Genomic DNA, 22,595 nt, shown 5'->3' with positions numbered 1-22,595 from the left:
TCACCAGGTGTGCTACCCAATCTTGGACTTCCCAACCTCCAGGACTATGTCCAAATAAACTTCTTTACTTTTAACATCGCCCAGTCTCAGGTATTCTGTTAAAGCAGCAGGAAATGGACTGAGACAGTGCCCTTCCTCTTCCTGTAAACCAGGCGCAGCGTCACTCACTGTTTGTCTTGTGAGTGAAGCACACGTCCAGTGACCTCCCCACAGATCACACAGAGCCCCTGGGAAAAGGCGTCGAGAAAGCCGTACTGTGCGAACCCAGCTCTTAGTGCCCATCGTGGACTAGGGTGGAGATTTGACGGCAGGTCTTACAGGCTCCCCGTGGCAAGGGAGAAGCCCCGCACAGGCCCTGCGACCACCTCCCTCCAGGGACGCCCCTCCCTGCTCCACACCCACTCTGCTTACTTTGTCAGCAGCTGTGAGGCGGGTCCACGGCTTGTCTGCCCTGCGGTCATAGTCCTGAGCGTCAGCCACCTCCACGTAGTCACTGAAGCGGATGAGGATCTTCCTTTCTCGAAGTTCTTCCACTGTAGGCCTTTGACTGAGCTGCAGAGGGGAAGACAGAGAGGCCTGGTCAACCAGAGGAGCTGAGACCACAGAGTTCCAACCACGAACTTGTAGGAGTGGAAAATGAGGTCGAGAGAAGAAACTGACAGCCCACTGCAGGTACAGGCATGGCCCTGTGGGGACCCAGGGGTCCCCACCCTGGAGCTGGACGACCCCCGGTCTCTGGGGCTTTCTCACTTCTCTCAATACCTCCAGGCCTGAACAGCTTGACAGCCAGCCCATCTCTTCCGTCACAGTTCTGCTGTGTCTTGGTCTTTATCAGAGGTTGTCTTTTTGTGGGGCTGTGGGTGCCTGTTCTGGACTATTCTGTGTCCTTCACCCACCAGGTGGCAGTCACCTTATACAATCATTTTGTCTTATTTTGAAAGTGTGAATCCACATCCAGGTGACGAATTGAGTGCTCTCCTCAAGACGGGGTTGCAGTACGGTTCCTAGATGCACGTGTATATATGTGTGTGCATGTGCGTGTGTCTTAGACACAAAGAAGTCTCTGTGCAAACTCCAGGGGAGGCCAGGATGGGCACGCGATGAGGGAAGAGTTTTCAGAGCAAACACCGCTCACAGCCTCCTCGAGAAGTGCAGAGGAAAGGCCCGTGAGCAACCCCAGAGCGAGTGGGGGCAGAGCTGGCCATGCTTATGCAGAGGAAGACCCCGGCCGGGCCCCTGGTGCTCTGAGGAAGGACTGCAGAGGGAGGAACACACCATCTTCACTTAGTCGCCTCCTGATATGACCCCCGTCACCCTTCCTTCGTCCTTGAACAACACGGGGTTGACATTTCTATTATCTTTTCCTGTCACAGGCTTAGTTCTTCTGGGGAGACACAATTACCCCCTTGAGGATGTTGTCAATTCACATCCAACCAATGGTATTTAAGAACGCTCTTCCCTCCAAGCCTGAGACTGTGCTCAATGCTATTAATATCAGATGTGGTCAGATGGAGTTTCACCTATCTCACTCACACACACACACACACACACACTACCCTGGCTGCTCTGACTCCACCTGACACTCTTGGCTGGTCCTGGAATGTTCCAATTTGCTGCCACATTGTCAGAACACAATGCCATGATGGTCTGCTGTTATTGGACGGAGTGGTGGTGGGTTCCACTGGGCTCTGGATGGGACCAAAACAGCCTGCAAGTTCCTGTTGGCCAGAGTGGGCAGTTCTGGGGACCAGACACCTAGCGCTGGGGAGCTGGCCCCCTTGTCTGACCGCATATTGCCACCCCTACATGGAGAGCTGTGGTTTTCCTAGGGCAGGACATTTTGGCATTACTGCTGGGATGGCACAAGGAAACTGGAGGCTTGCCAGGCCATGCGGCTCGGGGTGCTGTAGACAAATAAGGCCTACATCCTGACGCCTGTGTGCCATCAGGGAGAATCTGCACTATAATTAAAACACATACAAAACACTTAATGTGTACCATCTATAACCCAGGGAACAGGCTGCCGCGCAATCCCCTGCTCAGTTCGCATTCCTCGGGACTGTCAGGGTCTACCCCGGGGCCCTGGACAAACAGGAGTATTTTGTATATGTGACTCAAAAAGTCCTGATTTTGGAATTTATCTGCCTGGAAATTATGACCTCGGTTTTACTAATAGTTTGTCTCTGGCAGAGTCTGGAGGGATCTGGAAGCTCAGTGTTGGGCTGGGGTCCTATGGGGGCTCACACCCCCCCACACCTGATCAGAAAGGTGCTGTGCCCCAGGGCTGGGGGCAAACCAGTGAGGACAGCTCCAACTGCTGCATCCTGGCCTCGGGTGGAGTGTGGACGCTGAGGCCAGCAGGCTCTCCTCTGTGACCACAGGAGTGCAGAGGATGTGCCCCCTGAGGTCCTGCATTGGATGCTAAGGAAACAATCCTGTGGCCAATGTCAGGTGTTCTGGAATGATGGACTGGGAGAAGTGGGGGCAGCGGTCGGCAGCAGCCGTATCTATGTGTGGAAGCAAACAGGAAAGAAACGACAGCCTCGGATTCCTCCATCCACACAAGCTAACACCTCCTGCGTTCCTTTCCTTCTCTCCTTCCTGTCTTCCCTCCTCCCATCCACTCATCCATCTATCCATCCACTTAGCTAACTTTCCTCTCTTTTTTTGGAACGAGTCATTTTTTTTTTTTTTAAAGTATGTAATTTGTAGGTGATTCTCAATTTGGAGGACGGAAATGACCTGGTCTCTTGCTATCATCAGCCTTAGACACTGGGTTTCACATTTCTCACTCATACATTAAAATTCATTTTTATTGAGGAAATCCTTGGGCTCGGGCAGGGCAAGGAAAAGCAGCCACCATTCTTGGTATCTGGTCTGGTGTAACAAAGGCTTAGGAGAAAAGAAAGTGCCCCGAGGCGGGAGAGGATGTGGGTCCCACCTGCTGGTGAGATCACGTCTCTGTGGACACCCAGATGGGAAAGCTGCTTCCCCTTCACCCGGTCTCCCCTCCTCAGCAGTCACCCTTAGCTCAGTCTCTCTGTTTCTCACCCCCAAGCCCGTCCTGGGGGAGGGAATTAAAGGCCAGTTCCCTGGGGGAAGGGAGAGGGGGGTCGAGGGGAAAAAGCAATTATTTGGGGACTTTGGAAAGCCAGTGGATATTTGAGAATAATGGATCCCTGGGTGTTACCCACTCTAGGAAGATGGGTGTGGGAAGCAGGCTTCTTCTTCTCTTGTCCACCATGAAATTATACAATTAGTCAAATTTCTCTCTGCAAAATCATAACAATCTTTTTTTTTTTTTAAGAGATAAGAACTGAAGAGATGTCTGATCAATTTTCCACAACCCCCTTTTTTAGCAAGCGACCTTAAAGTTTTGGAGAATTTGGGGGTTCCAGTAATCAACTTCAAGGGACTTGCTCAGATTTAAACTTTTTTTTTTTCCAGATTTTCTAGATGTTTTATTATCAGAAATGAGGGGTTATAACCAGTTTCTTTTTCATACCCCTTTCTGTTCAGGGACACACTTAGAAGAAACCGGATGTATTTCTTCTGTCCTTCCCACCACTCAACCTCAGGAATAAATGCACCATGTGTGCAAAGAATAGGACATCTGAAGGGGTCAGACCCTGACAGGTGACAGTCACTGGTCCAAGTGAGGTCCCCCCCCCCCACCGAGGTAGCCGCAGCCAGGCACCTGACCCTTCAGGCTCTAGTTTTGTCTTATTCCTTTTTAATTAGGTTGGCGTTAGGCTTGTCACCAGATATTTGGGATGCTTCCAGGCAAAGTGTTGACAAAGTCAAGATCACCCCTACATAATTGCTATGTCTCAGGACCCCTGAGTCTCTTCTTTTGCATAATACTTCTAGGGATAAAAATCCACTAATAAGCTTTTTAAAAATTAATTTTAATGGGTCTCTTCACCATCTTCAAGAGTGGAGTGCCTCTCTCTCAAGATGGTCACTGTAGGAGGCTGATTGAAAACACTTTAGCCAGACAGAGGTAGTGTTGTATCCTGTGCGTCACCAATTAATTAAACTTTTCAACAGCATCCAAGAATAGCCGCAAGTTAATTATTCAGGTTTATTATTCAAGAGGCTACTCGTGTTGTGTGAGATCTATGTGGGGGTCTACACTGCAGTGCCAAACCATCTATTCTGGAGGTTAAAAATAAATAAAAATTTGAGTTTTATGACTTTTGTCTAAGTGCTTTTCAAACATCTTCATTAAATTCACCAGACTTTTGGCATTTTCCTAATCCAATAATGCAAATTGTATTTAGCATAATGAAGTCAAAGAGTTCTTAAGTACTAATGAGAAAGGGATAGTGTCCAGAGGCAAGAAAAATTCACACCTTCCCAAGATCCTAGCATATACCGAGGTTACATTTGGATGACTAATTTTGATAATGAATTTCAGATGGCCTGATGGGGTTATTTTATTTTTCTTCCGGGTGCTGGGGATTAAACCTGGAACCTCATGAATTCCAAGCATCTATCACTTAGCTACAGCTTCCAGTCTTATAATGAAAGTTTAAAAACAAAATATTTAGCGTAACTGATAATATAATGCAACAGACCTCAAGAAGTTTGGGGGTTGGGTGTGCATGATAAATAGAGCAGGGTTGAATGTCACCAGTCAAAAAGACTGAGGGTCAGGAAGCTGAGCTGACCACCGTCCCTGAAGAGGTCTCGTGGAGGCAGAGCTGGGCACTCTGACATCCAGGGAGGGGCCTCGTGTCTTTGAGGCCCAGAGTCCCACAGAGGAAGAGGACCTCTGAGCAGCCTGCTCTGTTCTGTCCCTGCAATCAGCTGGGAGAAGGGTCTCACCTTTCGAGTTAGTCGCCTCTTGATCTCTCTTTTCTCTTCTTGTTCTTCTTGTTCATTCCGAGCTGAAAGAAACAGTAAAGAGGCTTTTGATGTTGGCGCCGAGTGTCACACACAGGTGCTTCCTCTGAACTGTAGCTGATCTAGTCCAAGGACCTCCATTTGAAAAGGGGAAGAGGACACTGTCACCTTCTCCAGCCACCCTTCTGCCTCCGGGGACACTTCCAAACTACCTGCACTGCTTCAAACCTGTAGGCAGCAGGTTGACCTTTTCATTCTGTTTTTATACCAGATGGGTTCTGGGTCCCCAGGCCGAAATGCTGGGCCGAGAAATTTGGTCACAAAGCAAGGAAGTTTGAAAAGTGGGAGTGTTAGTGACGTGGGGCCTCTGCGGAGCAGAGAGGCTCCCTTCTCTGGACAAGACTGTGGGCCTCACTCATGGTCCCCTGCGCCTCTGCAGACTGAAGGGCTCACCAGGATGTGGCCCTAGTGTCTGTGGGGTGGACCGGAAGTCAGGCTGCACCTGATGCAGAGAGAAGACAGCGCCCCCTGGCTGCGCTGGGGGGGATTTCAAACCGCTCACCTTTCACAAACCCTGATTCCATTAATTCTTTGAATCTTCCAAGAAGTCCACAGAACATGTGTGAGGCCAGAGTGTGGGGTACAATTGCCTGCATTTAGGCTTGTGAGGGGTGTCTTAGGAGCAGACTTCAGAACTTAAACCGTTTTTCGGTTTAAAATGTGGGCGACTGACTGAGAATTTTAAGGAGCGCCTGGGGAAGGGAGCAGATATCCTAGGGGCGGAGAGTGTGGGCTTATTTCTTCTTTTCAGCTAACCAGTGACCTTGGGTAGATCATCACTTCCCTCTGGCTTTGGAAGAAGTCCTTGGTATCTACGGAGGCATATGTATCAACACAGTATTGTTGGACTTGGAAGAAACATTCATGCCGTGACAACTCATGTCACAGCAGGCCTGGGAGCCTCCCCACCGGGTTTAGGATGCCATTGGTGTAAGGCGACCAGAAGTTGGTTTGGTATTAATATTTGGTATTAAGGATATTTGCTTTTGTCTCATTTTGCAATCACAATCATGAAGTTACATTTTGATCCGTGAATTAGCTGGCTGTTTTGGTGCACACTGCATGCACCTGTGGCTGCTCACTGTCTCATATGGACAGATCTTCAGTAGAGGGAAAGCCCTGTGCACAGGAATGGGGGTGGGGACAGACTGAGAAGTCGTCCCACCCCGCCCTGCTTCTTGCCATCCCGGGAAGTCAGCAACCACAGCCACAGGCAGAGCCAGCTCACACTGAAGGTGACACTGCCCACTGGAACAACAGAGAAGTCTGAGCAGAGTTCAGGCCCTGCGTGGCCCCCCAGGGGCATGACTGTGTAGCCTGACTGCCTTTGGGGATCAGAGCCTTCTCAAGGGCAAGCCAAGAAATACCCCCAGTCTGCTGAGGGACAGGTCACTGGAGGGCCACAGAAGCCCGGAATCCTCCACCATTGCCGCTCCTTCCTTTAGATTTGAAGATCCTATCTCCCTCCCAGAGTTTTCTCTTACAAAGCAAATTTCTTTTAGATAAAATACAATTTAACTAGTCAGCCATTAATAGCATAATATGAATGCATCTATCAGATATAAATTGGCAGGCAGACCGTAAGACCCAGGAGAGGAGAGCTCCCCAGAGAGTGGGACCTGTGAAGGTGCAAACTTTCCAGAGATAAAACCTACGAAAGTAGTCAGCCATTGGTACCTCAGTATGAATGACCCTATCAGAGAATAGACTGGGAGGCGGACAACAAGAACCAGATGGGAGACCTCAGTTAGCTACGTTTGTAGGTGGGAGAAAGAAAGGAAAGTAGCCTGGGACTCCACCCTGGAGGGAGTCCCGGACGCCTGGTTAACACGGACAGAAGCTACTAGGCTGCCATCTTGGTTTACAAATGAAGACGTGAAAGCCCCCGGGAGGCACGTCACATGTCACACCCCACAGGGTTAGGTAGTCAGACACACTCTTCAGCTTTCTGCCTTTTCCTGAGGTCGCATTTTGCTTGGGGCCAGCCCTCCTCATTACCTGTGACTGGCCTCACACTTCTGACCCTACACGTCCCTACTGAGCCACGAAGGCGGGCACTCTGTGCCGGAGCTGACACGGCAAGGACCTGCGTCTCCTACATGCCTTCCTTAGGTCCCTCTGAGGGGCAGGGTCCCCAGCTACCACCTCCGGAATCTATACCTTTAGTTCAAAGCCATTTACAAACCCAGTGTCATGAATTCTCAGGCAGAAGCTGCTAAGACAACCCCGTGAGGCAACTGGAAAAGAGGCCAGGAAAAGTCTGTGATGTCATGAGTCAGGGTGCCCGTCAGAGGTGTCCATTATGTGCTCAGGTGTGCACAGGGGCTCATTGGCCGCTGGACAGAGCAAGGGCTGCTCCTGGGGCCAGGTGGGGCGGAGGGGCCGCAAACCCAACCGGAAGCTGAGCACTGAGCTGACCGCTGACCAAGTGGCCCCTTTAGCCATTTAAAGCTAGAAAATAAGTTTTAGAAGAAACTGTCTGAGCATCTTTTTTTTTTTAAATTTCAGCATGTTTTTTTTTAAAATGCCAGTAGACATTTCTTGTTTAGCAATCAAAGTAGATGAATGAATATATTAAAGACAACAGATTTAGAAAAACAAAAGTTTTAGTATGCAGGAGAAAATAAGAACCTGTCGGGGGAAAATAAGTTCATTTCTGCAAAGTTCTGAAATTGGGAAAAGATGGACCTGTTTGTTGTGGGTCAAGCTGTGCTTTTAGTTTGTAGCTATTGGACCAGGAGGAGAAGGAATCAGAAAGTCATGGTAGCAATCTTTGGACTCCCCATTTTGGATCTCCAAGGCTTACTAGCACAAGTAAATGGCAGTCAACACCAATCACCAGGGATCTGTTGCGATCTCCCTGACTCTGGGAAAACCAGAGGCAGGGCTGATGCCTTTGGGGAGCCAGAGGTGAGAGCTGGGGACCCCAGACCTTCCGTTTCTGTCAGCCTGGCTGCTGCTGAGATAGAGCACTCTTTTCTAAACCCCTGACGATCCCCAGAGGTTTCCCCTCTCTTAGAATAGGTATCAGATTGGAGGCCACAAGTCCCACTGGGTCCCCTGAGTGAGCTGAACAGAGCTTCCTGGGAGGACAGTAGACCCGGATTAGCCACGCGCGTGGGGTGAGGCGGAAGAGAGGAGGAAGCAGGTTATCTGATTTCTGATTTTAGGAATCGAGGTTTGCCTTTTTGTTTTTCTTTCTCTGCCGCAATGGAAAGTTCATAATGGATCAGGTAGCAGACTGGGACCCAAGGGAGACACGCAGGCCAAGGCTTCCCCCTGGGGCACTGCCTGCGGAAGTCCCAACTCCGCTGGGCAGCATGGTAACCTTAGAGGCCTTAAAGGGCATTTGTTGATTAGAAAAATCATAGCCACAAATTCCTAGAGACCAGGAAATGTGACCGGTACAAACGGAGCCTGAGGAAGGTCCATCCTGAAATGGCTTGTACTGGGCTTTGGGGAAGAGGTGGTGGCCAGGAAGAAGGGAGGCCGGATGTGGAGACAGGCCACCATGAAGCAGATGGGTGCTACAGGAGCCCCGCATCCAGTGGCTTCTGGGGTGGGTGAGATTCAATACCCTCCCTCGGCAAACCATTTAATGTGGACCAAGTCACAAGACCACTGGGAGAAAAGCGAAATTAATAACACTGTAAGTGAAAGTACCCAGGCATCCAGGGTAGTCTTCCGTGATTGACTGGCACTTTCTTAGACTGTAAAATTAGTGTTTGAAAGGTGTGTATGTGTGTGTGTGTGTGTGTGTGTGTGTGTGCACGCGTGTGCGTGCATGTGTATACATGCAATACAGAATGCCTCTAAATTCTGCAAAGGCTGGGCGCAATGGCTTATGTCTGTAGTCCCTGCAATGTGGGAGGCTGAGACAGGAGGGTCACAAGTTCAAGGCCGGCCTCGGCAATTTAGCAAGACCCTCAGCAACTTAGTGAGACTCAGTCTCAAAACAAAAAATAAAAAGGGCTGGGGATGTGGCTTAGTGTTCAAGTGCTGCTGGGTACCAAAAAACCCAAACCAAACCAAACAAACAACTTCTGCCTTGTATATGTTTCTCTTTCCTGGGAAGAAATTAGAAGAGCGTTTGTGGGGGTGCTAGAAAGCCTCAGGAATTAAACTAAAAATATTTGTCAGTTATGCTGAGGAAAGTGTTAGTGACCACGGTAGCAGTGACTCAGCAGATGTGAACGGGGTGGTGGGATTTTTAAAAATCCTTAACATCTACCACCAAACTAAGGTAGATGATTGGTGTCTGTGACATGCTTGTTTTCTTTTAATATTTTGTATTCTTTAATTCTTTAGCACCCACAAATATCTTCCGTGTCCTAGGTCAAACAAGGGGCTCACTTATTTTTTCTGTCCAGGGTCTCAGTGACAGCTGGCTTCTCCAGAATGAGTATGTCACATGGGCTTACCGCAGGCCAGTGGGATCCTGAGGTCTGGACATGAAGCGTGGTCACTTGGAAATGCTTTCTTAGACTGTAGAATCAGTGTTTGGAAGGCCGAGGAACTTTATCCACAGCGGCCAGCTGCCTGCAAAGTCCCGCTTTGTGGTCCCAATTTTCCAATGGCTCTCTCCTTTGTTAGCTTTCCAGACCCCCTTCACTGTTTTGAAGCCCATTTTGATCTAAAGGTGACCTGAACGCTCCTCTCCACCACTTAACAGTAAGCACTTGCTCTAATTTTTCAGCTTCCCTCTGGCTCCACAAGGCACCGTGGGAAGTTCTGCTAGCAGTCTGCCAGCTTCCAGCCAACAGAGTGGAGCTGAGTGGCCTCACCTGCCTTCCCCGTGGGAGGTCATCTTTGGTGTTCTAACACAGAGGGACAGAGCCTCAACCGAGGGACGGGCTTTCAATCATTTCTCCACCAGCACCTGGTAGAAACCTGGTGACCCCCGTTCAGTTATAAAGAAAGTCGCCCCAGAGCATCTGTGATCGCCCTGGGCTTAGTCACTTACGTTTCAAAATGTTCCTCTGCTCCAATTCTTCGGCAGTCGGCCTCTGGCTCAGCCGCCTACGGAAAAAATCCAGGAAAAGTTTTTGGACCATATCACATCCCCCGTGGGTGATGAATCTCCTCGGCCCTTGTAGGTACATGAGGCAGAGTTGGTGGCTGACGCTCTTGTTCCATCCTGTGCTCTGAAACGCTGCCTCCTGCCACCAACGCCTCCTCGGTTCCTCAATTTCAACCCCAGGAAGGGTGCCCTGCGACACGTCACGCAGAGCTGACCCGCCGCCTTCCTCCCTCCACCAGCCCCTCCCCGGCCTGCCCCAGGCCAGGAGACCGAAACTTAGACGCGACTCTCCTCTCCACAGAAGTCCCTTTCTTTTCCTGGTGGCCTCTTAACTTCAGGACCGTGGCCTCTTGCCTTTGTCCCCTCCCTCCGGGCCAGAGCTTGCTTCTTGCCATGTTGGGCAGACTCAGAACATAAAGAGGCGCATGGCCCCAGGGGCACGTCAAAGAGCTGCCTGTCTGCACAGAACAATAGCTGCTCTTCTCCTCGTCCCCTCCCTCCCCACCAGGGCCTTACTAGACGTGGAATGACAGATGGACAGGCACAGAAATGACACTCCTGTTGCCGGGCATGTAATTTAGCCACAGCTAGAGGTACTCCGGGAGGGGGCGGGGCCGGCGGTGATGCAATGGGACCGACCACAGGCGGGTGGTGTGTAGGGGACACAGTGGCCAGGAATGGGAAGGGCATCTGGGGAAGAACTACATTTTTGGTCCCCTGTATAAGTTCCAGGAACGATCGGCACAAACACAGTGGGCCTGAGCTTGGACGGAACTGTCACCTCTGAAGCTGCCCGTGGGGGCCGAACAACCCTGCAATTATTCAACGTTCCTACTTCGCCCATTGGGATGAGGTGAGTGTGAGAGGAGAACATTGGGGAAGGAATATTTAAGCTCCTGGAGTCGTCCACTGGGTTCTGAGGGGTCGGGAGAAGTTGCTGTCCCCCGACACAAGTCAGAGACTAGCGTGGAGAGTTGGTGGCATGTTTGTATCATGGAATCTGAAGAGAGAGAGATCAGAATGCAAGAAAGTTCTCAGAATCAAAATGGAGTCACTGTGGTCAAGCCTGCACCACAAATAATAGTTAAGTCAAGATAAACCCAGGTGTTATGAGGGAGAGGCTCTGATGTATGTTGTGTTTGACAGTAAAAACTAGTCATAGGAGATTCTGCTAAAACCACAACCCTGCCGAGAGGTCACCAGAGCCTCGCTGTGGAGAGCTGGCCTGTTCTGCCAAGACTTACTCCGTGATGTGCAGAACAGGAGAGTTCAGGCCGTGCCTGAGCCTTTGTGACTCCATTTAAGCAGGAGTGTGCCATGAGTTACTCCATTTTGAGCTTAAGTGGTGAGGTACAAGTAAAAAGTGGTATTGTACAAGTAAATGACCACCATCTGCCTGGAATAACCCTAAGGCACAAACTGATAGGTAAATTAATCACGCTAATAAGAATGACCACCTGTGAACTCATCAAATTAATCAGGAGCACATGGATGCAGGGGTGTAGCACACTCAGGCAAAACCAGGCCGATGAACTCATCAAACATGCCAGACTGCCAGAAGAAGTGGCCTCTCACTCAAGGCCCATAAAAGGAGGAGCACCCGAGACTGGACACTGTGGCACCCTGACCAAGTGACCTCATCACTCATCACGAGCCTCGCCCAGGAAAACTGCCGCAGCGACAAACGTCCACATCTCTGTCCTTGGACTTTAGCAGAGTGCAACTTCTCCTGCCTGTGGTAACCCCCTAAGTCCCACTCCAAGGTGACATCTCAGGCTGACACTGTCCAACTGCCATCTGTCTGAACCCTGACCTAGAATAAGTTCCTGCACTTCAATAGCTGTGTACCCTGACCAAGTTCTTTGCTGATCCTAATCTTTTTTTTTTTTTTTAAATAATTAACTTACTGGTACCAGGGATTAAATCCAGAGGTGCTTACCCCCTGAGCCACATCCCCAGTCCTTTTATATATTTTATTTAGAGACAGGGTCTCATTAAGTTGCTAAGGGCCTCGCTAAGTTGCTGAGGCTGGCTTTGAACTTGCGATCCTCCTGCCTCAGCCTCCTCATTGCTGGGATGGGTGAGCACCACCAGGCCCTGGCCTTGGTCCTTCATCTTATCTGGCCCCCTACAGTGACTCTTTGCATTCTTACCTGCTCTCTACCTTTGCTCTCAGGTCAGTCTCCTGAGCCCTGTGGCTGCCCTACCCCTCCCTAGCCTTCTGTAATAAATATAAACTTGTGTGAAGTGGGACGTGTGACTTGAGTCTCACGGATCTTAGACACCGAGATGGGAATAAAGGAACCAGCCCCGGCCTGGTTGACGACGGTGGTGTCGCCTGGGAGTTCATTGTTCTTCAATACTTTCTGACATTGTGGAAAGACACACACGCCTTTGGTCTATGTTAGTGACGCAGCTCACTCACGACACACCAAAAGCGCTTCTGCAAGGACATCTGCCCCACAACTGGCTCTCCAGTCTTGGACCAACACCACCCTGGTTATTGATCCCTCGCCAAGGACTGTTGTTCCAAACAGCTTATGTGACCCTCTTCATTTTACCTTTAAAAATCCCCCCACCCCAACTCCCTTGCACGTGTTCACAGCATACGATGACGCATACATTCTCACTGCAGGGCTCTCCTATTTCCAAATAAATGTCACTATTCTTTGGAGAATCTCTCCCTCTGATTGTCAATTAGGTTGATGAATGAAAATACGGCTCATGGAGTCTCCAAGTAACCATTTTAAGTTCAGGGCTTCTTGTCACTTGAAAAATCTGAGGCACCTTGGAACAGCTGGAAATTGTATTCCCAAGTGTGTTCAGGTTTGTATGAATATTTTTCACATTTATTATTCCTTTTCTCCTAAAAACATCTCTGTGGCACTGCATGGAATACACCTGGTCTTTGTCCCAGGTTCCTCCCGCAGAACACTTAAAGCCCTTGGGATTTCCCAAGTGACAGGAGTATCTCGTGTTAGTCCTGATGAGTCCCTTAGGATCACACTCGGGTTTACTGGGGTGAGTTCGGGAGGTGCCCTGAGATAGCCTCAGGGTGGGGCTGGCCACCAGAAAGACTGTCAAGGGACTGGAGATAAACGCTATAAAACTTCTTGAACAATGAGATTTGATGAGCTTCCAGGCTGCTGAAAACCTGGTGATGCCGAGAGGGTGGCGTGCCCACAGGGGTGAGGAAGCTCTGTCCCCTGGCCCCAAGAACTTTCTCCTCTGTCTCTTCAACCAGGGTTACTGGAACCCCAGATTTACAGCAAGCTGGTCAGAAGCAGCGGTGTCAGCTCGTCACCATTGTCATTTGCAATGCAGACATTCTTCGGGGATAACCTGAGGATCTGACCCTAAATGTCAGAGTCAAATTGAATTACAGGGTGCCCAGTTGGTGTCCCCTGGAGAACTGCTTGGTGTGTGGGGAGAAGCCCATCCATCTGCATTCCCGGGAATGCAGCCTGCTGAGCGTGACAGTAGAGGGAAACAGTTTTTCCTTTTACAATCCCTTGAAGGCATTCTTTATCCCCATGGCCAAAGGCCAGCTGTGCATGTGGAAATTCACAAGATAGATGGCTTTCTCACACCACACCGCAGAGGAACCTGGAGATCACACAACTCAGCAAGCTGGAATGCAGCCTGTCGACTCCACTCAGACGCTCTCGTCACCGGTGGTCGCTTCTCCCTCAGAAAGCCTGTGCACACCACCTTTACGGGATGGCATGGGGAGGCCCAGGCTCCCTAGCAGGCCTGGGTTGGAGAGGCGGTATGTTCTGAACAAGCCCTGCAAACTCAAGAGGACCCTGCATCTTGGAAATCAGGCTCATATTTTGGAGTCTTACGCTAAGGAGTGTCTACAAAATGTTCCCTCACTGGGTTCTGCTGAGAAGCCCGTCGAGTCCATGACCAGATACATTGCCTGATTCTGTGCTGGTCTTTTTATAATCTTAGGACTCCTCTTTGGAGGGTGCAGAACTACGAGTGAGTAAACTAGAACCTGAGAAAATTCTGTCACTAACGAGGCGGCCTTCCAGTCAAATGCAAGTGGTTGCAAAATAAAGATGATTCAGTTTTCATTTCTCTCCAAGGGTCTGAGGACACGAAGGCTAATCTGAGTTCTAAAGTGCGGCCTCTACAGGTCTCCACACGGGCACGTGCTATAGAACTACTTGTTTTGATTCCGAAAGTGAGATTTGGTAGGAAAATGATACTGTGGCATTTTTTAATGGCAAAGCACTAAAAATCTCAGGACTTAGGGGTGCTAGCTCTTCTGGTACTACTAGCCTCGGACAAGGTGAACTCTGCTGAGGCCTACGATCTTTTTTCCGCAAACAGTAAATAATAATTTAATAAGCGAATGCTAGCTTAATGCCTGTGACGCATGGGCATGGTTCCAAACACTGTGCCTATACATTCACTTCAGTTCCATCTCAAGAGCCTTAACTTAACCACAGCTGAGAAACCCCCTTCGCCATGTGCGGTTATGTATTCACTGACCTGGGGGTTCGGTCGTGGACTCTGGGAGGGGGCGATGGCAGTAGTCTGTCTATCACAGCTGCAGTACCTCTCCCTCGACAGACGCTGCAAGCTGACGTCGCCCTGTGCACTTGACTCTGCAGCTCTCTTGGGCAAACTCAGAGGCTGCAATGTTCTTGAGGCTGAACGCCGTCAGAAAGGGCATGCGCACTGCTCAGAGCCCAGCCCCAGCGCCCACTCGGATCAGGCCTGTGAGAACACCCACGTGCCTCCCGCTGCCCACCTCTCCCATCCCTCCAGCCCACCCTCCCCAGGCTTGAGTCTGAGGTCTCTGGGTGACGCAGTCAGGTCATAAGAATCCTGTTTTGTCTTCTGACTCTTCCATCCACTCATCTACCTGAGGGCCAGGCACATTCCTAAGGAGCGCACAGCCGCGGGCAGGTGCACAGCAGGGGTTAAGATTTGCATGCAGAAACCGGAAGGACTGTTTCCAAGGAGCTGGGAGAGAATGAAATGTCCTTAAAACAATAAGCAAGATGGGCAGGGTTTCGACTTCCCTGCCCACTGTGGATTCCTGCAGCATCTTGGTTTGACTCTGCAGAGTTGGGCCAGGCCACACCCACCTAGTAGGCAGGGGGAAGTGGGGCCGGGGCCAGAAGAATGTGCAGGGGATGAAGCTTCTGTCCTGCCTCTACTTCCTCCACAGCTCTGCTTGCAAGCCCCCCAATTAGGCTGCCACTCTTACTCATGGCTGTTAAGATGTGGTCTTAGGAATGGGTGCTATTTACAGCAGTTCCCCTTCACCTCCGGGAGAATGTGTTCCAGGACCTCCTGGTGGATGCCTGAAACTCTACAGTACAAAGCCAACACACATACTTATGGTAAAGGTCAATGTATACATTAGGTACCGTCAAAGATTAATGACATAATAGAACTACAACAATACATTATAATAAAAGTGATGTAAAGGTGGTTCCTTTCTGTCTCTCAAAACACCTTATTATACTGTGCAGTATTTTTTGACTACTGTTGTACTAGAAACCGTGGCCACGGGGGACTAGTATGATCCCACAGAGCTGATAATCCTAAGACTCCAAGTTGAGATATTTTCTGAATGCATCCGCCCTACCCCCACCTGGCCAGTAGACTTGACTCATTATGTCTGATTTAGACTAACACTGATTTGAAAAGAAATTTCCTGACTCTATATCTAGATATTTATATGCTGGGTGGCAAGGGAAATCGTTTCCAGAGTTAAAATTTTATACACAGCAAATTATCCAGAATTAAATGCTCAGTGCTTTCAAGTGATCTTAAATAGCTTTGCTGTAACATGTGACCCTGGCGGATAAAATGTGAAAGCAGAAAATCGTTTCCCCGGCTCGAATGATTTCTTCCTTATCACAGACCACAGTTAAATGATTCCTCATTTACGGTGAGCTGAAGTCACTAGGTTCTTGCACAAATGTCACATGCCACCAGCTGCCATATGTGAACCTTCTGTTTTCACTCAAAACTTAAGAATGGATCTTGCCTTTTTCTTCCAGCATGAACAATGCTGTCTATATGAGTGACCATAAAAAAAATTCCAATACCCAGAAGTTTTCCTTTTTTGCATGCTTAGACTGAAAACAAAAGCAAAAGCAAAACCCCAAATAAATAAATGGCACTGGGTTTTGGCCTTGGGGGAAGGAAGCCTGCTGTAGAATGTAAAAGCAGGACGCTTTAACATATGCAGAGCAGGGGACACTAGCTTTGTGCATCACAGCATCTCCCCAGGGAGGTGACAAAACCCTTGTAGGTTTTGCTGGTCTGACTCATTGAGGATTAGTTCTACTGCACAGAGCTAATGAGCCTTCTGCCAGCCACAGGACACCAAGGTCACAGCGTTCAATAGCCCTTACAACGCTTGTTGTCTTGTGGGCCTTGGTTTTAGAGCCTGCGTCTTTGAAGCTGTATCTGCATTTCAGGAGGAGGACAAGCAGAGTTAACTTTGGTTTTCTGCATCTCAGGACCAAGGAGAGGACCAAGGAGAGGTAACTGCCATGTCAGTCATACTGAAGATGACAGATGAGGAGGTCCTCCTAAGGCAGGAGGTGATGGGGTTTGCTAATTGGTACCCTACACGGGTATCTTGCTATAACAAAGTACTAGATTCTTGCTACTTTATAAAGCAAAGAGGTTTATGTAGCTCAGTTTTGGAGCCATTTAATACAGTTCCACATATAACTATTTAATCCAGATCCTCCCAGTTCCAATGCTGTGAATGCTCCAGGATGGTCTCAAAAACACTCATGACTACAGTTAGCATCAATGTGCTAATGATCCTAAAATCAAAGCCTCTAGGTCACATTTTTGAGTCCCTAACGCCCTTTCCAACTGCCTACAGATTATCAAACTTAAAGGTCCTAAGCAAATGAATTCTTCCCTTTCCCTTTAGACATATTCCTTTCCAAGTAGTTCCGCACCCCTCCCCCAGTGAACTGCCCCAGCTGGAAAACAGAATCACTCTCTCTGAACTTCCCTCTCAACAGCTGCCTTAGTTTGTTTTCTGTTGCTATAACAAAATACCACAGACTGGGAAATTTATAAAGAACAGACGTTTGCTTAGCTCATGGTTGTGGAGCATCACACCAGCGTCTGCTTGGCATCTGGTGAGGGCTTCTTGCTGGGCCTTGCACAGCAGAGGACATTGCATGGTGAGACAGCAAGCCTGCTAGTGGGCCTCTCTTCCTCTCTTGCAAAGCCACTAATGCCATCATGGGGTCCCAGGCTCCTAATCTAATTACTTCCCTAAGGACTCACCTCTAAATACCATCAGCATGAGCCTTTGGGGATTTAGTTTGGAGGGGACATTCAGACCATAGCAAGAGCCAAACAACCACTAAGTCCTCCGTCTGAACCATCTCCTATCCCACCTCCAGCACCTGGGGAAAGCCGGCCACCAATACAGCACCTCTCCTGGTGGCTGCCGGCCTATCCACTCCTGTCCTCCTCGGCCCCGGCACAGCAGTCCTTCTGGGAGGGTGAATCTGATCACCACTCCCTGCCTGAAAACTAAGCAGGCCTTCCCAGTGACCACAGGATGGTCAGAACACCCCACGTTCTGTAAGATTCTTCACCATCTGGCTTCTGCCAAGAACGTCCCCCATCCGGTCCTCACGTATAACCGGCTCCTCGGGATTCCTTCCAGGTGTGCAGGCCTTGCCCGTGGCCGTCTCATTCCTGCCCCTCCTCTTGGTCTGGGTGATTGATGGCCATCCTGATATGGCAGCGGAAGCCTCGGGCGCCGCCTCCTCTGCTCCCTGCTCGTGGCAAGGTGCCTCCTCACAGCCTGTGCCTCCTGTGCTCTGGTGCTTGCTACCTGTTACTGTCCGTCTTGCCCACTGGGTCCCAAGGCAGGGCCTGGTCTGCCTCACTCACCACCAGGCTTAGCAGGGCCCCACGCCTGGGGTTTAATGCTTTGCTGTCATTTTGAAATTTCTAACAGTTTTTGAGTAAAGAACTTATCCTGTGTTCAGCCTGGTGTCCCTGGAGCCTGGCAGAGTCTGGCAATCAGGGATGCTTAGTGTTTGTGACATAATGACAGGGAGGCTGCTCCATGCCTATCCTGCATCTTTCTCTCTTTTCTAGTTTCTTCCCTGTGGAAAATAACCGTAGTGTCCATTAGGAATAAAACAGCAAACCAACAACAACAACCACAACAACCGACCTGTCCTCGCCCCAGCTCCACCTCCAGCTCCCACCACCTCCTGGCGGCCAGACTTCCTGAAAGTGTGGCCTCCATGACCTTCACCACCTGGCCTCTGCCCCCTGCTCCATGGGTAAGGTCAGGAGTCATTTTGGGTCGTTGTGATTGGGCATGTGCCATTGGCACCCAGCGGTTAGGGGCCAGGCTGCAGCTAGACCCTTACCGTCGCAGGACAGGCCCCCCGCCAAGCGTTATCCGGCCCAAGGCCTAGCAGTGCCGGCTCGGGAACCTGCTCTGTCGAGTCAGCGCTTGTCAAGGCCATGGGTGACGTCGCTGCCTGGCCCAGGGCTCACTCCATCCAGTCTTTCGCTCTCACATGACACCTTTGACTCACGGAGACCTCTTACTCTGCTTTCTTCGCTAGGGCTTTCGAAAGTCTTCTCCTTCTACCTCCCAGTTCCTGCTCCTCATCAGATCTCAGGCATGAGGGAAGCCCAGAGGTGTCCTATCCCTCAGGATGGCTTCAGGGGCAGCACAGTGCATGCCAGTGACCATCCTGTGACCAGTACTCGACAGGTGTGACCTCGGATGAGCTGGGGTTCCTCCGGAAGCCTCACCTTTCCTTCTCTGTGCAACGGAGGAGAGGGAATCCTTCAATTCCCATCTGGATCAGATTTCCTAGAATTTCTGTGCTGAAAATGTGCAGAGGAGGAGGCGGGTGGGGAGGCAGCAGCTCAAGGGACCCCTCCTCTGATAACAGCCTTCCGTGTTGCCACTGCACTGAGAGCAACGCTCTAACTCACTTCCCATCATGCCCCAATGCCGGTGCAACGAGACCCCAGCTCCTTGTTCACCTCCGCCCCTGATTCACTGTTAGGTAACTGGTCACACACTGGTGGTTGAGCCAAGATGCCACCAAGTTCACCAGACTGTACGGGCAGCTCCCCGTCCGGGCGATGGCCTCCTCCATCACACGGAGGGTACCAGGTACAGGAGGAGCTTCCCAGTTGCACTGTGACCTCCTCCAGGGCACAAGTCACACTTATTTCTGTGTTCCTGGCACCTAGCATAGTGCCTGGCACACAGGCACGGCTCAGGAGACTTTCAAAGATTAAATAAATGAATACTACCTAAACACCAGGCACGGTGGTGCACGCCTGTAATCAGCGACTCAGGAGGCTGAGGCAGGAAGACCACGAGTTCAAGGACAGCCTCAGCAACTTAGCGAGGCCCTGTCTCAAAATAAAAAAAATAAATAAAAATAAACAGGACTAGGGATGTGGCTCAGTGGTTAAGCACCCCTGGGTTCAATCCCTGGTGTAAAAACCAACCAACCAAACAACAACAAAACTACCTCAACCCTGTGCGTTGTGCTTATGGAGATGAAAGGGAACTCTGGGCCTTATGTGGAGGTACTCTGGCCACAGAAAGGAGCTCCTCTGGGAAGACTGAACAGTAGTCTTGCTTTCAGACCTCAGGACTACGGCCTTTGGCCTCTTCTCTCTGCAAACCAGGCAGAACAACTCAATACTGTTGATGCTCGTCCCAATTCTGTCCAGCAATTTCAGTTAATAATTGTCAGTTTCCTCTTCCACTGTCATTCCCCCAGGTCATGAACAACCAGCCTGGCTTCCACAGAGAGTATGGAGGGGAAGATGGACGGGAACCCCGGGTCCCGTACCCGCCTGCCTCTGCTGACCAGAAGGCAGGACAGTCCATTGCTTTCCTTCTCCACACCAAGGTGTCTCTACAACAAATGGTCCTAACAGCATGGAACCCGCCTGCTGTGCTGGAGCACAGTTGAGATGAGACTAGAAAGTCCCTTGTAAAAATAACTAGAAAGCACGGAATATTCTTGGTAACTTGAAAAAAGTCCCTTACCTTCAGTAGATAAATAGGTTACGCTTAAGAGAATATTTTTGGCCTTATTCTCCAGAGGCCATGGCCCCAGCGCCAGGCCCTCTGGCTAAAATAGGGTACTTGTGAGATGACGACCAGGGAAAGCCTGTAATAATTCTGGCTGTGTTGCGTGGACATCGGTTTTGGAGTAACGACAGGCCTGTGTGTGTTACGAGGCCTCAGACCCATGAGAGAGTGAGACAGTAAGAGGCCTGAAAGCGGCGTGGTGAACACTCTCAATACGATCAGGACTCCCGGACGTGAGCCCCACATGGACGGCCGGTGAGACTTCACTCTGAATTAATATCTGAGGTGTTCAGACAACCAAATGTGCTCATTGCTATCAGGCTGTTTCTGAAGAGAGTAATCAGAATGGATGCCACAATAAGGTGCTGCCAAAAGCTAAAGAACACAGGGAAAAAAACGTCCAACAGTCTACACTTCAAAGTGACCGAGGAGATCTGGCCACCTGGCCTAACTCAGCGTTTGTCAATTAATCCGTCCATCCAACATGCTCCATGTGACAGACCTTAGCCTGGGCCTTCCACGAGAGCTGTGAGTTGGAGCAATATCAGCAAGATTGACTGCATGGACGATCTGACAAGGTTCTGCCATCAAAGATACACTGGGTTTTTACCAGTCGTCATTAACCCTTCCCAAACCTTAAAATCCAGAATTTAGCTTTTGCTTTGTCCTCCTTACTTCTAACAGACAGCCTTTCTGGGTACCCAGGGTGAAAGTTTACACTTTTCCCCAAGAGGACAGGCAGCTTTTCAACACCTCACATTGGAGTCTTCAACAACTTTACTATGATCTAGGGAGAGGTCAAGGTCAAGGTCAAGTTAAGACTAACACTGAGACAAAGTCAATGCACCTGAACTGCCCCCAATCACCACTCCTCATCAGCCTAGGGTGGAGGAGAAACAGGCCCCAGTGTTAACTTCAAGCTGCTCTTGACAGTCTTCCTACAGCATTTCGTCTGTTTTCCTGATATCTCTTACTTCCCATTTTCTAATCCCGTGGTTCTCAATCCGATAGCACATGAGAATCATCCACTTGATTTTAAAAAATACCCACAGGTGGGTCACATTCCTGACCAATTAAATCAGAATACATGAGGGCAGAGCTCAGGCCAGTTTCCATTTCTTGTTTTACTTTGTGCAGTGCTGGGGATGGAACTCAGGGCCTTGCACATGCGAAGCCCATGCTTTACCACCAACTTACATCCCCAGCCCAACAGAGGCTTTTGAGAGCTTCCCAGGTGATGCACACATGCATGAAGATTGTAGGCATCTCTTTAAGTCAGAACTTTGCCCGGAGCCAGCAGCATCAGGACCATCGAGGAACTGTCAACCATGAAAATCCTGGGCTTCTGACTTGCTTCCTCAGAAGCCCTGGGAGTGGGGCCCAGCAGCCGGTGCTGTTCCAAGGGCTCCCCTGGAGATCCGCGCACTGGGAAGTTTGAGAACAACTGGCTGTAGATAGTATACAACCCTGGAAGAGGCTGCTTCAATAGGTGGGTGGGGAAGAGGCAAGAGGGCAGACTAGAGAGAAGGTGAGGAGCCGAAGATAGCTTGGGTGTCCTGCAAGGGGCTGAGTCATCGTCAACTGTAATGAGGGGGAGCAAGAGCGTCAGGGAAGAAACAGTGTCGGCTAATCTGGGAAAAGTGAGATTTGTTTCCAACCTTCTGGGAATGAGAAGGTTCTGGAGATTTGAGCCATAGTTTAGATGAATGGGTTTAACATTCACTTTCATATTCAGTATTCATTTTATTTCAACCTGATTTATTCAATTAAAAACGATTTAATTCCATTCAGTACGATCTGAGAGATAACCGTTGACTGTTTTCGGGTCAAGTTGCTGGGTGGGTCAGAATTAAGAACAGGTAGAGCTGGAGTCACAGCTCTGGGAGCCTCCTGGCCTTGGCATCTCAGAGGTGGGTCTTGCTCAGCTCAGAACCTGCCTTCTCTTTAGTCTCCTGCCTGTGACAGTCTCCCACACATCCGAAGCCTCTTCACATAAAAATACACAAGCAGACCTTTCTCGCTTCCTTGGTTGTCATGGAAGATACAACTAAATACAGGCCTCACAGTGGACTAGGGACTCATTCATGTCATGGGCTCCCCTGGTTGTCCAGGGGAGGCTGCCGGCAGCCCTGTGCTGAGGATCCTGAAGCCGCCCACCCTCTGTGATGAGTCCCGTGCGAGCCCTCCTTCGGCTCCCATGACGAGTGAACCATCCTTCCTGCTGGAATGTTGATCACGGCAGGAAGGGTCTTGCTTTCCGAAGAAGATTTTAAACTTTCATTTTTAAATTGATAGCCCAGAAGGCCAAAGGGCTTGTATAAAGAAATACAGTTATTCATTTCTAATTGCTTTCCTGTGCCCTGGTACTCTTTCATGAAACACATTTTTTTCTACATATAACAAAAAGACCCTCTACCCAATTTTTTTCAGCAACACGATAGGTCTGACAAATTTCTAACCTGTCTGGATTTGCATTCTTGCAAGTTTTGAAAATTTCTTTCTTAATTCTACTGTGATCTGGAGAGAAGAAGTTTTAATAATGGAATGGGCTTATTTATTCAGAATCGGAAA

At 49.6% G+C, this 22,595-nt stretch overlaps 1 protein-coding gene across 7 annotated transcripts in view; it reads right to left on the bottom strand.

Moving 5' to 3' along the window:
- The window catches only part of Phactr1 (phosphatase and actin regulator 1), a 501,682-nt gene that overhangs the window by 4,959 nt on the left and 474,128 nt on the right, over window positions 1-22,595 (bottom strand). For all 7 annotated transcript variants that reach the window (XM_047557907.1, XM_047557912.1, XM_047557911.1 and 4 more), the window contains 3 exons: window positions 9,872-9,927; window positions 4,831-4,892; window positions 412-552 (listed from right to left, as the gene is read on the bottom strand). In XM_047557907.1, the coding sequence (XP_047413863.1) occupies window positions 412-552; window positions 4,831-4,892; window positions 9,872-9,927 (259 nt within the window). The remainder of the gene's footprint in view (window positions 1-411; window positions 553-4,830; window positions 4,893-9,871; window positions 9,928-22,595) is intronic.

The sequence above is a fragment of the Sciurus carolinensis genome, chromosome 7 (genome assembly GCF_902686445.1).
Source record: "Sciurus carolinensis chromosome 7, mSciCar1.2, whole genome shotgun sequence".
Taxonomy (NCBI): Eukaryota; Metazoa; Chordata; class Mammalia; order Rodentia; family Sciuridae; genus Sciurus; species Sciurus carolinensis.
This window is presented reverse-complemented; position numbering and strand designations above follow the sequence as displayed.